The sequence below is a fragment of the Henckelia pumila genome, chromosome 4 (assembly GCF_033568475.1).
Source record: "Henckelia pumila isolate YLH828 chromosome 4, ASM3356847v2, whole genome shotgun sequence".
Classification (NCBI taxonomy): Eukaryota; Viridiplantae; Streptophyta; class Magnoliopsida; order Lamiales; family Gesneriaceae; genus Henckelia; species Henckelia pumila.
The window spans coordinates 106,787,428-106,803,305 of NC_133123.1; the positions used below are offsets into that span (position 1 = coordinate 106,787,428).

At 36.8% G+C, this 15,878-nt stretch overlaps 1 protein-coding gene across 1 annotated transcript; it reads right to left on the bottom strand.

Annotated features, from left to right (window-relative positions):
- Positions 1-587: 587 nt before the first annotated feature.
- On the bottom strand, positions 588-8,645 carry LOC140861505 (lysine-specific demethylase JMJ13). Its single transcript, XM_073264527.1, is given in 14 exon segments — positions 588-1,441; positions 1,807-2,061; positions 2,190-2,590; positions 2,705-3,100; positions 3,195-3,472; positions 3,568-3,647; positions 3,723-3,776; positions 4,133-4,352; positions 4,427-4,583; positions 4,921-5,265; positions 5,268-5,301; positions 5,916-5,966; positions 6,617-6,690; positions 8,528-8,645. Coding segments are annotated over 14 exon segments (2,793 nt in total). The 3' UTR covers positions 588-1,111.
- Positions 8,646-15,878: the final 7,233 nt, after the last annotated feature.

A 15,878-nucleotide genomic window follows, 5' to 3' on the forward strand; every position in this document is an offset into this window, starting at 1 on the left:
AATTTTTGGCATATAAAATAATTTTTTCATGGGTCAGGTTAAGTCGGAGATCCGTCTCCCAAAGTTAAGTTATGAGACCAATATAATGGAATTTTTTGTATTATAAAATAATAGAGTAGCGCAAAGATAAATAGGTATTCAAATAGTTTTTGTTTTTATATAATTTATTTGAATAATTTTTATTCTTTTATTTTATTCTTTTAAAGGTCATGAGTTTTTGTCATTCAATAAAAAAAATTTCAGAATCTGCATTATTATTATCAAAAGATCACTCTTTTTTTAAAAAAAAATAAAAACTTGAGGATAATTTGACAGAATCCGTATTTGGAAATAGATAGGTAAGGAATGGGGAAACTGATTCCATTTTTAATTATTGACGGGCATGAAAATGGGAAAAACTCATTCCCATAAAGATTTCAAGCCGCTGAATTGGCAATTCACCATTCATTGGTGTACTAATCTAAAGATCATGACCACATCGGGTTAATTTCAACAGATATACTCGAAACGTTAGGTTCATTTGGTCGAAATCGGTAAATAAAAAAACATGAATAAGTAATGATTAGACCAAATATACAAACAGATAATAGATGGGAAGAAATTTCTGTAAATTTTATTCATGTAATGTCATAGCTCAAAAGCCAGTAGCCACCAAAGAATAATGGACCCTACAAACTGAAGCATCAAACTTGACAATTGTGACGATAACGAGACCAGAATGTGAAAAAGCGCATTTACACCCCCACAAAAATCAATCAACTGTTATGAACAAATTTACAAGATATAAAGGCAATTAATCTAAAGTCTATTTAATGAATGCAGGGAATGAGATAGGTTCCCTCACCACATTTAATAAAATGCTCGGCTCGAGAACCCGAAGAAATATCACGGTGCAGGCCACCCATGTTGGAAGGCTGCACAAAGAATAAAACTTCTGTGTAGAGTCGGTTAACTTTAGTTACTGCTCCCCGGAACTATATTTCTAACTTTCCTTCATTGAATCCTCGTTAAGATAATGTTGTTAGCAGAGTCAGGTTGAAGAAGCTTCGCTTCAGCGACAAACTGATCTGATCTTCAGAGTCCGTTCTACCAATAACTCAGTTCATGCTATCTACCCTAAGATCGATGGTCCTCTGACTTTAAGACGTTTTGGTCCGATTTCTATTGGAGGAGGTTTACTTGAGTATTTCCCCAACTCATACTCGTGTCTTGTATCTTTCTGCATTTTGTTCCATGTTCCATCATTTACCATTTTCTTGAACTTAACGGAGATGGGAAGACCGCTTCCTCTAGCCATTTTGTCGCTAGAGGAAATAACACGAGCTTCTTTAAACTCAGTTGAATTGAAGCTAGAATTACAACCTACAATAGCAGTTGAACATTCGGATAATGCAACCTGCGTAGAGAGTCCTGCTTGATGCTTCTTTAATCGTTTCAGACCCTAAGAGAAGAAAAGAACCAAATGATGAAAAGAAAAGCAAGAAGATTAAGTTGTCTATAAGATTATCAACTAGTCAATGTCATATTCTAATCGCTTAAAATAGCAGAGCACTGATTGTTTTGCGAAAGCATATTTTCTTTAATTGGCAATTTAATTTTTTTTCTTTTTGGTTTGTGGCTGGTAGGGTTTTTTTTTTTTTTTTTTTTTGGGGGGGGGGGGGGGGGTACTCTGTCACCAACTGATGCAACAACTGAAAAAATTAGTCCAAAAATCTTGTTCCAATATCTGTGGTCATTATTTTGTCATATTACAATAGTTCCAACAGAGATTTCATGCAACAACACAAAACATGTGTAGGGTTGTACCTGTTCCCCATTACGAGACATGGAATCGTGCAAGATTTTCTTTTCCAATTTTGGAGACCGCCTTTTGACCCTGAATATTTCTGAATCAGACTCATCACTTTCGTCATTAGTGTTATTTCTAGCATTAGCTGCCTGAGAAATCTTTTGGGAGCCAAATTCGCTACAAGAGGATTGTGGAACTTCAGAGACAGAGGAAATGAATTGCCTACGAGATGCCACAGGTAAGAGATTGACTGAGTTGGTGTTCTTTCGCACCTATAGAAGCAGCCATAAAAAAGGTTAAGACATGAACTTGAGAATAACGGTACTATCTTGCATAAATATTTCAATGAGAAAAGAAAAACCATGCGAGACAGCAAAATTATGAAGGAAGTGAGTTTTACATGGTCAAGTTTGGGAAAACTTTGAGTCGACTTCAATGATGATGACCGACCAATACATGAATTATCTGGAGTTTGAGTTCTACTTTTCTCAGTTCCATAGCACAAGCTGGAGCGATTGTGAGAATTACATAGTTGGAGCTTAATTTGATTCTCAGTAGAACAACTTTCGATTCCTAACTCGGAAGTAATCTTGCCATACAGAATATAACCATCACACAAAGCTCCTGAGAATAATTTAGATAAAGAAACAAAGTCCTCGTCATTTCTACAATGCTGTTCGACCTCATTAAATACATCTTTATCCTGCTCGAATTGCTTCGCTGCTGCTTCCAATTTCAAGATATCCTCCCTAACAGAAATGGTTGAAGAGCCTTCGCAAGGCACATCAAGTGATCTGATATCTGAAAGGAAGACAAAAATATATGATCAATCATCTTGATTAAATATTAATGGTTAAAATATATAAGTAGAAAAAAAAAACATCGATTCCAAAATAATATTTGACTCCAGTTTACCATGGCGAAGGCACACAGGATGCATGTAACACTTGCAATTTAGATACGCTGCATAACAATCCCGCTTGCATATGGTACAAAGAATTGTTCCATAGCAAATAGAAGAAACACCAGTGCATTTGGTTGATTTTGTTAGGCACCATCGAGCATAATGCTGGAAACGGATTAATGTTGCAAAAGAAACTTTAATGCTTCTATGAGATATCAACTCTTCATTTGAATAGTTGGGGTCTTTAAGGTCCAGACTGGAATAAAGCAACATGGCTTCTTTGCACAGAAGCTCTTCTTGGGGAATGATTGGAATCCTATTAAGCAGAGCATAACGATGACTGGCGATTGATCCCAGGGGAAACCAATCACCAACTGCAAAATTAACAGCTTCACCACAACAAAAACCTGTTACATACACGAGATATTTTATGCATTAAAATTATCAAAACAATCATACAAAATTTATGGACAATCTAACTCCACTAATTACGCAACATACCATGACTAAATCCAGCATGATAAGCCCTGGGGAAAGTTATTACATAATCCCCTGGCTTTTGTACGGCTTTATAAACCGGAACATTGTGTTTTAATAAGATATTTGGCGGAAACAAAGTTGTCTTCCCCAAGAGTACATCGAAAGCACCATCCTCCCCATCAGCTGATAGGATATCACGATTGTACACATGCTCCCTTACCACTTTTTCAAAATCGAGAGCAGCATGACCAGGAATTCCATACCATGTTTTTGCTGCCCCACAATGATGATAATTGATGCTGTACTTCCATATAAACAATTTACATATCAAATATTAGTTGACATACCGAAAAAGAAAAAAAAACATTTAAATTGAAGTCGATAGCACACACACCTATACAGGTAATGATCTTCGACATGCCAAGCAAACATGCTAAATAGCATTCCGATATAAAGCATAGGCTCCGTCACTCCCTATATTATACGAAACATGAGTCAGCAATTGATTACAATAGGGAAAAAATTACTATTATAGGAAATAGAGCATACTGGGATTGAAGTTTCCAGAAGGCGCAAAACAGATTTTGGCAGCCGGGAGAGTTTCTGAAACCAATCGAGCAAAAACGATTCTGATCAATAAATTTATACGAACATAAACTAAAAACTACAAATGGATGAGGAAAGATTCCCACCAATACATTAAAATTTAAATTTATTTAAATTTAATTTGAAACACCTAAAAAGTGAGAATTTATACATTAACATGAATGACTGATAGGAGAAAGATTGGCGGGAATCAAATGAAATAAACCACAGACGAGTCTCGAACTTGAATCACAAAAACAGTCAGGAATCTTTTGAACTGATATCTAATTAAAAAACCAAGGACGAGTTGAATTCAACTCTGGTACTCCAAAAAACAAAACATGTTAGTAAACATTAAGTTACAAGATCCACACCTTCAGATTCCATTTGGATTTTGCAAGTGGATCACTGGGAGAAGATGAAAATGCACTACCATCAACATCACATGCATATTCAACACTTTCAATCTTTCCACAAGCTATTTCATGCCAAAATTCTTTTTCCATGTAACAGGAAGGAAGGCATCCAGCACTATAATATCTACGTGCAAAAAACTTGTTCGCCATTTTCTCGAAGTCGCGAAATGTATAGTTCCTGAAAAGATTACTCATGTTCAAAGCCTTAAACATATGTGAATTAGATTATACTTCGAACAAGACAAGGCTCACCTGCCACTCATGTAAAAGGTAACCCTGTCATCAGTATCCCATTCAGCTAAACGAAGAGGTTGCACTCTTGTTGTAAATTTGAAACCACCAGCCTCTTTCATCAGAACCACACCAGCAGGAACAGAAGCACTCACGGGGGATACGATCTTGCATATACCTGAAGATGGAGAGTAGAATGTGAAACACTATTCTCTTTGATACTTGGGTTTAAAAAAACAAGAAGAGATAAGAACGAGGAAGAAAGGAATGCAGAGAAACATAGGGGCATTCAAAGAATAATCCTTCATGCTAACATTATTTGGAAGACAGAAAAAAAATTACAATAATTTCACATACGTTCAAAAATCAATGTCAATTGAGTTTAATCGTGTGACTGGATTTTGTAAGTAACAGACAAATTTCAAATCGAACAAAAACTATCCGTGCACGTAGCTTAGCTAAGCATGCCATCATGGGCTTCATTCCCACCCATGTAAAACTGTAAAGGTTATTACCATATTTTGATGCTTCTGGAGCTATCTTTTGCAAATAAACTAAAGGATCCTCAAATTCCTCTTTAGTTGGACAGTACACTGGACACTCAAGGATTTTATCAGTCCATTCAAGGTCAGATGTGTCGAACTTTGCCACCTTGCGCTTTAAAAGTACATCTTTATCATTTGAAGTGTAACCAAACTTTGAGCATGCATCAGCACCACTTTGTATTCGCACACCACAAGGAGCAGAAGCTTTTAAAGCATCTCCCCCGCTCCTACTCGTCATACTCTGCCTGCAAGTTGAGTCATTCAATGTTTCTCTGTTCATTCGCTGTAACCTTTTACGCTTCAGAAAAATTCCAATTCAGCTTCTCTCAACGTACAGACCCTACCTTCCACCTGCCCAACAAAAACAGCCAATTACAAAAAATTACAAACACAAATATCAATCTTGAATTGCCAAATACGGGCAATGAAAGTCTATATCATGCAGAAAATCCTAAAAGAAGTACACTAGCAATTTGACGTGCCAACATCAGAAATCCATCATTTACCAAATTATAACTCTATTTCTTTCATTTCCATCTCATTCTTCTTTATCTTCATCCCTTGTTTTGGTGATTGGTTAAAAAAAAACTAAATGTAATCTGTAGGTGCTAAAAGTTAACGCCTCATATTTGCAAAAAAAAAATGCCAGTCAATTGCCAAGCCATTCAATTGAGTTACCTCACATTAATGACTAGTTTTTACCCAAATAATTTTGTCAACGAACAGAAAGCAGAGAGAGAGAGGAAAAGTCAAGGCATACATACCCACATTCAAATAACTTTCATTTAAATTCATAATTATGCAAAGCACTGGAATATTGATGTAAAATTAAAAACAAATCCAAAAGAAACTGGACAAAACTTGAAGCACTCCACATATATGAACAAAGTGCACAAATTTTGTTCAATAAAAAGGATAATGTCATATCTGGAAAAATAAATCCAAAAAAAAAAAGGTTTTGTTACTGTCATAATAACAAGTGCCCATAAACCACGAAGTACAGGACAGAAAATTATCTGTAATCAAATTTAAAAAAAAAAAAAAGGAAACCTGAAAACTATCATGTATTGACCAAACCAAATAGGCCAGATCTACGAATTGTTGGACTAGTTAGCTAGATTTCAAACTATTAAAAGTTAAAACCATGACGAATGATTTCTATTATATGTAAGAACAGATGAGGTAAAAAAGAGGTAAGGGAAAGCACGAGTTTAAAAAATCATCAACAAATAACTCAAGATTATTCATCTAAAAACAAAGGCCACATAAAAAGAAAATCGCAAAACAACTCCGTCTTGGCTAAAAATACAGAAAATTAAAGGGGGGAAAAAGCCAAGACTCATAATGGTATTATACACCTCTAAATTTCCAGACAGCAGTTTGTTCTTCAACAAATAAGGAAAAGTGCGCGCAAATAATCAACAAACAAACAATATTGATAAAATAAGCACCAAATGAAAACATTAACAAAAACCGTTCACCAAATGCATCAACTCGAACCAAAATCAAACAAATGCAAAAAGATCTAAATGCTGCAAAAAAATAAAAACGGAATAATGCATTGACGACGTAAAACGAATCTGTGTCTTCATTAACAAGGACCCAGCAAACAGCATTGTTTACAGACAAATCATGTACAGATAAGCAGGCAATACACGCAACTCACCATCTCATTCCGAAACAAGCCGCCGTCCAACTCCGTCTTTTCCTGAATTCCACCCAATAAAAGCCCTACACAATCTGTAGACAGCAATTCAAGCCACCAGAAGCCAAAAAAGTCCCATTACAGTTTCCACATTCTCAAGGAAACACCATAGAACGAATCAAATCTCAGAAAAAAACAGAACGATTCCCCTCGCCGCAACTCAGATTCAATAAACAGAAGGCACTCTTCCTTCAAACACCCCTTCGCACCGCTCGGCGGTGAAGTAGCGACTTTCCGGCGGGAAGAGCAGGTTCTCCGGCGGGCTCAGAAACCGTGTAGAGCGAGAAAAAGGGTCTTCTAGAGAGAGAAAGGAAGAGAGGAACAGTAGACGGAGGAATCCTAACAAAGGGACGGGGTTCGTAAAACTTAATTAATTAAATATATTAATATTTATAATTTATTTATTAATATTAATTATTAATTAAACAAAAAACAATGGGAAAAGGAAAGAAGTGTGAACTATGAAGGAAAGCGGTGGTTGTTTGTTTGGTTCAACCACAACGTACCTTTTGTAATTTTTACTTTAAAATTTTAAATTAAATAAATAAATAAATTGTTAATTATATTCCGTATATTTGGTTCACAATCCCTTTATTTATTTATTTATTTATTATTATTATTTTTTTTCAAGGACAATCCCTTGTATTTAAAACATTAAATTAAAAAATATTTACATACATGTATTAATTTAATGTTTTATAATAAAATAAAAAATATAAATGTGTTATATAATATGCACATTTCATGTGCTTCGTTCGCTAGTATATACTAGCTGCAGCGCACACACATTGCATGTATAACTGTAGTAACTCAGTCTCATTTTACAAGATTAAATGGTTTAAACATGTTTAATTATTTAAAACATGATTAAAGATTTTATTATGATCAAACGGATCAAGAAATGGGATCCAGAATGTCCAAAAATGGTAAATGGGCTTATTTGGACTCGGGTAGTTTGGAGGGTCCGAACTCAAGTCATGTAGAGATTGGATGGTTCGAAGAGATTGGAGGCAACAAAGCAGTTCGGAAGCTCCGGACAAGATCGGATCGTCCGAATGAGATCGGATTGTCCGATCGTAGTTAGGCCATGCATTTGTCGAGGTGTCACCGCTGTTTGGATACGCAGTAGTTCGGATCGTCCGAAGATTGGATCAGAGCGTCCGAACTGTGCATTGTTGCGGCATGGTTTGCATGCGAGATCAGATCGTCTGAAGTGGGGATCGGATCGTCCGATCTTCGCCTATAAATATGAGGTTCGAGAGCTCATTTTCTCACCAATCCACAAAGTATTCCTTTAAATTCTTGTATTGTTTTGGGCGTTTATAGTCCCATAGGTGAGGACCAGACGATATCAAGGCGCTGCCAGGGTCGTAGCGGAGCTGTGCCCAAGAGTTGGGGTCTTCGACATCAGCGGGCTGACGAAGGACGGAGGTACATCCGAGTTCCTATAAATATTTTGGGAGTAGCTAGTAGTCTAGTTAAGGCTTTTAGATGATGTTTAGTGATGTATTATTATTATTTTGGAATGTAGAGATGGACTGTAGATATCTGCATATCTAGGAATATTATTGAGGTACGAAAGTACTATTCGAGATATTCTGACCTAGTATACATGTATTATGTGTTGCATTATTTATATGGCATGATTCTATCTGCATATATTATATCATGATATTATGTTGCATGCATTATCATATTGAGCTTTTATCCTTAAGATTAGACCTCTCAAAGTGGGTTGGCTTTGTTGGGTTGGCCCGACCCGCCCCGCTATATAGATGGGTTTGGTTTACAAATTTCCAACCGTCGAAATAGTGGGCCGGCCCACCCCGTCCCGCCAAGTGATGGGTTGCGGGCCAACCCACCCCAACTCACCAAATATAACTAAAAATTGACGGGGTGGCCCGTCCCGCACTGCCAAATAGGCGGGTTGGGTTGATAATTTTCCAACCCACCTAAATGGTGGGCCGCCCCTCCCCGCCAACTGGCGCATTTTGGTGGGTTGCGGGTTGGCCCGCCCCGCCCCGCCGGCCCGTTTTGACAGCTATACTTGAGAATCTGAGGTAGCTTGTAGTAGGGTGTTTACCCTATTGTTTTAGTGGATGGTTGGACACGTGGACTCATGATTAGGTCACCTATATCCAGTCGTGTGTGTGAGCTATCTCCTAGTGTGACGACGCAGAGTTCTACATACCTTGGGCCCGAGTCTGTCTAAACAGAGTTTCTTGACTTTGAGTCTTGGTAACCCGGACACTTGCATTCATGATCATATAGTAATTATATACTCATACTCTTGTGTTGTGCGTAGTTCGCTCACGTCCATATTTTTTGTGTTTCTTGGACACCCCATTCGATGAGGCAGACCTCATGTTGGACGGTCCTAATGGTTCAGGGAGGACTTAGTGTAAGAGTGGGTGCCCAGTGAGCCAACTGTGTGGCTATGGGCTTTGATGACTCTTTGTATAAACAATCTTTTGTTTAATATTATTTACACTTTTATGGCAATGACTTTATATTACTTCATATTGTTATATTGTGATATACTATTGTTGTTTTGATAAAGACCTTGAATATACTATAGTGTATGTAAGATGTGGTAGAACATGGAGATGTCTATCATGAAATACATCTTATAGTCACTGTATGTTCTAAAACCGTTCCTAGTCGATTGAGCCGTCCGATAATAAGGATAAGGATCGCTCGAGTTTGAGACTAGCATTTGCGATGCGGAGTACCACGTTTCATTGGTAGGGAACATGGAGATGTTCGAAGCATGCAAATGGATATTCATAGGATGAATAATCGAACTACCCTATCCGGACTTTCCAAGTGGTTATCATTTATCGAGTGGATTAAGTCCGCGGTTTTGGTTGTACACCATTAGTCCTTACGACTTGAAACATCATGGAGACTCTATATGCTAGTGATGTGCTTTGACTCGTTTACCGACTCTATGGGGGTCATCAGGTGTCGAGATTGGGTACAGTTACGACACATATAGGAGTCAATGCATTGTTGTCAAGGATTCACCACATACTTGCGAGTGTGGATATCCTATGCGATCTGAGGAGATATTAGTGTGATAAATCTCTGGCCAGAGTAATTGATGTGATTTAAGAAATGGTTTCTTAGTAGCACATGCGATGTCACTAATTTGATCTTCAAGATGTATTGCATAGTTATCGAATCTTGAGCGACTCTCGATATACCAATGGTTGTTGATTCGATCGGGATATATGGATGAAGGGACCGTACTGTACGCTAACCAAAATCTACTGGTTCTTGTAGGCACTATCAGTGATACCTAGGGAATCATGGGGCGATGTTGCTAGGCGCTTTACCATGATTCGTTGGGCAAGTCGGAAAGTGTTGTTCCGAGTCACAAGGAGTTGTGAGCCCACGGCTAGCTGTATCCCTGAACCATTGAGGGTCACACAGTGTAATGGAGTTTTAATCCCCGTTGAGATAGTTAAATTTAAAGAGTTAAATTTAATGAACTAAGGAGTTGGACTTCTTAAATAAGAGTAAGGGAGTAGGATTTCCTAAAATGACATAGGGATGGACATTTTTGGAAATCACTGAATTCGGATTCAGGAAAATTTATTTTGACTTTAAAATGTGCAGAAATGGTTTCTGTGCACATTGGTGAAATCAGTTCATCAATCGGAGTCACGATGAATTTTATATTAATTTCTGAACGAGCGGGCTTTGCTTGTCGGGCCCCAGCTTATGACTAATGGGCCCTAAGGAGTTAGTGGCCTGCATTATAAATAAGTTATTTCAGTACAGAAATTACACACAACAGGTCATAATTTTTGAGACAGAGCAAAAATCGAACCCTAGCCTCTCTCTCAACAAATCGGCCGAACCCTCCCCCTCTGCCCGAGAAAATTCCGGTCTGTGATTTTGAATCGCGGTCAGGAATAACGAATCAGATTCGTGTAATCTCTTCGCAGAAAACTTCTGATAGATTTTCTAGTGCAATCTATCAGAGGGATTAAACCTCTGTTCGTGGACCTGATTGAAGGAGTTCATCGGTTCCAGGGAGAGACAACAAGAGCAGATAAAATCTGTTGGTGTCCATTAATCTCGTTGCGAGATTTAAGGTAAAATTTAATAACTGTTATTTAAATTTTACACACACAATAATTTAATCGTTGAACGGTTGATACCCACACTATGGAATTGTTCCATAACAAAATTTTTAAACTTCCGCTGCACCGGGTATCAATCGTGATTGATCTGACCGCCAGTTTTTTCCAACACTTAGCAGGAATTGGCAGTTGCTGTGGAGTTGCTTCATCTGGGTTGTTTTATCAGTATTTGGTTGATACTTAGAACTTTCTATATGGTTGTATTAATTTTAGTATTCTCGGATTTCTTTCTCTTGGGTTTGTATAAATTTTATGGTTTCCACTGTAGTATTTTTTGATTATGTTTAATTAAGATTATTTCATGCTTAAGCTTTTAATTAATAGGTGATCACGGTGTGGGTCACTGCATTTATGTTATCAAAGAATGTAATAGGATTCTTTGGGACATAGTATTGATATTTGGGCTATCCTTGTTGATTAAAAGTTGGATTCGATGATGATAGCAGCGGCAAGAGTTGGGATAGCAAAGCAAATAGGCTTTCCCGAGATCTTCATCACCAAGATTTGCATCAGAGACTCGCCTTATGTGGATTCAAACAAGATTGGGTTTGAAGAGTTGATCGAGTTTTGAATTTCAGGTACTTCAGAGGATTGGTTGGAGCGCATGAGATGTTGTTGTCCATCTAGCTTTGACCAAGGAGGGCATTCCTAAACATTCTCCTCAAGTAGTTGGAGAGATTGTCATGAAAACCTATCCTCATCTACCAGATAAGGAACCCCTCAACATTGGAAAGATTCGGTAAGATCTTTTAGATCTTGTGAGGAAGAGGGTCCGACAGTAGTCTATGTGGACTTTTGACTGAAGATGGACGGAAACTTCACGATCAAGATCAGTAGACGAAATATAAGATTTCCGCATGTAGTCAGATTGTAAGTTTTGTATCAAGATTTGTTGTAATAAGTACTTCTGTTGTAAGAATTTGAATCATTGTATTTTGATTTCGAACATTGGATGTATTGATAAATAATATCATTGCAAATCTTTCGATGTTATTTGATTTGGATCTAGATTGTTTGTTTCTGTTAATTGGAATTGTATTAAGAATTGTACCACACCTGGGTTTATGGTTCAAGCATTTGATATACTACTATGTGACATTTGAAGTTTGTGTCAAGGATGATGTGTTTCATCAGAGGCATAATTCATACCGTTTGTATAATTTGATCTAGGGATTTTTATTGGACCAGTTAATTTAGTTTGGACTTTTCTAGATTGTTGCCAAGTGATTATTGGTTTCATCGGAGCACAATGATAAATTATACCAAATACTGTGGAATGTGAGAATTAATAACTATACAAAAAGGGACCCTATGCAGTATTACTCTAGAAACCTTTCATGTTTTAGGGGGAGGATGTGTTCGAGAGAGGCTACCTTAGTCTAGTGGTTTAGCAACAGTCACAAAAGTGTTTAATTATTTGAAAATCGGATTCTTTTGTAAGAAATAGTTTGATACCAGATTTAGTATCAAAGGAATTAATATCTTTATCGCCTGACTTAGTCAGAGATACAGATTGTTGTCAAAAAATTCTGGGAAAGGATATTCCTCGACGAGTGATCATTCTGAACAAATAGATTTTGCATTTGTTATTGGGGTTTAACAAGATGTATAGATCTAGTATGTGGACATATTAATACCAGTGATCATTTATATTATCGTATGACTTCGTCAGAGATATGGAATGAAGTATTCTTGTGATAAATTGTCCAAGGTAGTAAATGATTCTTTGATTATAGTTGATAAGTGTGTTTTTATGCATTATTTTGTGCTATTTTCGAGTCAAGTTTGCATGCATTTATTATGTATTTAGAGTTGTTTTTGTTTAATTTATTTATTATTTCATGCATGTGGTCTACATTTCACTTTCCCCGGTTTGAATGAAGGTACAATGAGGAAATTAAGATTTTGGAGCAAGAGAAGAGCCACAAGAAGGAATTACGGAGCATCAATTGTCAAAAAACTTATTTATGATGCTAGAAAGATACAAATCCGATCTTAACCATTCAAAATATAGTAAAATATGTTGTAAAGTTGCTGTCCAAATTTTGGCTTGATCCGATGGCTAGAACTCAGGATATGATTTTTTGCAAAAACAACTGTGCGCTATGAAGAAAAATCAGGCGCCTAAGCGCGACCTGCACGAGAAAAAAATTTTGAGGCAGAAAACGACGTGCTTAAGTGGGGATTTTATGCGCTCAAGCATTTCCGGTGTGCTTTAAAAGGTGAAGTCAGACACTTATGCGCTCAAGCAGCAACTTCTTGCGCTCGAGCGCGGTTGCGGAAGGGAAAAATTTTATTTCCAAAATTTTAAAGTTTCGACTTACCGGGCTTTGTTTGATGGGCTTTCTAAGACGTATATAAGGACTTTTCAGACGCAACATAAGGGGGAATTTCAGATTTTTACAAGGAGGAAGGCGACTAGGGCTGAGGGTTGAAGGCGTTGAAGAACGCTCCAATCTAGTTTCTTCTCTTTTCTTCTTATTTTGATTTGAATTAAGTTCTTGATTATTGAGTAGTTTTTATTCAACCAAGACCACGAGATTGAGTCAAAACTAATTTATATTTGAGAAGTGGTTGCATGTTTGATTATATTTTGAATATTTTCAATTATTGATTGATGTTGGTTTAATATTTTTTGTGAATAGTTTGCGCACCTAGTCACATGCTTGTTGATTAATCAGAAATCAAAAGACGATTTACTAAAGATAGTTTCAAAAATATCAATCAATATATGTTTAAACTGACTAGAAATAGTAATCGGTTTCAGTATGCGGTTTTAGGTTAAAACTGAATTTTCATAAATATTGAATGCGTTTGAGTTTGATTAGAATTGATTAGAAATAATTGATCCGTTCAACTTGAATAAGTTTAGCAAGTCTAGAAATAGATTGTTAAATAAGATAGGAAAATTCACCGTGATTGACATAAACATGATTTTCAGTCTGTGTCACGTTGATGCATAAATTAGTTCGATATCTTCGTTTGTCTTGGTTGTCTCATCTTAATTGAATTTATAATCCAAGTTCTAGTTCTGTTCGTCTTCTATTTATTTATTGTCAGTTTATTTTTTTAATTAAATTTTCTTTGAACAAAAAAAATCCCTCTTTATTATTTTTGTCTAGATTAAGTAAAATAACTAAATCTTGAGAACTAACTACAGTTTCTCTGGGATCGATACTTGGACTCATTGTCCATTTACTATAACTTGATCTAGTCCACTTTCTAGATTTATTTATAACCAAAATTTTCGGTAATAATTAATCCTGGACTCAATACACGATTTAGTGTTCATTCCTGGTTAGACAGGAACAGTTTTGGTAGTAGACCAGATTGGTACAGGATTGGTGCCAATGATTACAATTGGTTATTGTCTAACTATGTCAGAAATAGGTGAAACGAACTCGGTATTGGGAATCCTATGATTCATTTTGGGATTAGATAACTTCTTGAAAAGTTGTAACACAAAGATCGGAGTTTGTTGATCAACAATGTAAAGTTTTAGTGATCCTAAACGGGTAAATGGTTTCCTTAATTGATTGATCTTTCCAAGCTACATGTTGTTGTGGACACGGCGATCAGATCAATTAGGATTGATACCCGGTGCAGCAGAAGTTTAAAAATTTTTGTATGGAACGATTCCATAATAGGTATCAACCTTACGATTAAATTGTGTGTGTAAAAATTAAATAACAATTATAAAATTTTTACCTTTAATCTCGAATCGAGATTTTGGACACCAACAGATTTCTCTGCTCTTGTTGTATATCCCTGGAACTGATGGACGAAATGTTATTCAATCAGGTCCACGAATGGATATTTAATCCCTCTGATAGATTGCACTAGAAAATCTATCAGAAGTTTCTACTAAGAGATTAACGAATTTGATCCGTTAAACCAGACTGTAATTCAAAATCACAGGCTGGATTTTTCTCAAGCAGAGGGAGAGGGGGCGGCGGCCACAATCAATAAAATTAGGGTTTTCGAAAATTATTTTGTGACCTGTTGTGTCTAATTTTTGTACTGCAATAACTTATTTATAATGTAGGCCGCTAACAGCTTAGGGCCCATTAGTCATAAGTTCAAGCCCGACAAGCAAAGCCCGCATGTTCAGAAATTAATATAAAATTCATCGTGACTCCGATTGATAAACCGATTTCACCAATGTGCACAGAAACCATTTCTGCACCTTTTAAAGTCAAGATAAATTTTTCTGAATCCGAATTCAGTGATTTCCAAAAATGGCCATCCCTATGTCATTTTAGGAAATCTTACTCCTCTACTCTTAAATAAGAAGTCCAACTTCTTCGTTCATTAAATTTAACTCTTTAAATTTAACTATCTCAACGGGGATTAAAAATCCATTACACTGTGTGACCCTCAATGGTTCAGGGATACAGCTAGCCGTGGGCTCACAACTCCTTGTGACTCGGAACAACAATTTCTGACTTGCCCATCGAATCATGGTATGAGCGCCTAGCAACATCGCCCCATGATTCCCTAGGTATCACTGATAGTGCCTACAAGAACCAGTAGATTTTGGTTAGCGTACAGTACGGTCCCTTCATCCATATATCCCGATCGAATCAACAACCATTGGTATATCGAGAGTCGTTCGAGATTCGATAACTATGCAATACATCTTGAAGATCAAATAGTGACATCGCATGTGCTACTAAGAAACCATTTCTTAAATCACATCATGTACTCTGGCCAGAGATTCGTCACACTAATATCTCCTCAGATCGCATAGGATATCCACACTCGCAAGTATGTGGTGAATCCTTGACAACAAAGCATCGACTCCTATATGTGTTGTAACTGTACCCAATCCCGACACCTGATGACCCCAATAGAGTCGGTAAACGAGTCAAAGCACAGTACTAGCATATAGAGTCTCAATGATGTCTCAAGTAGTAAGAACTAATGGTGTACAACCAAAACCGCGGACTTTATCCACTCGATAAGTGATAACCACTTGGAAAGTCCGGATAGGGTAGTTCAATCATTCATCATATGAATATCCATTTGCATGCTTCGAACATCTCTATGTTCCTTACCAATGAAACGTGGTA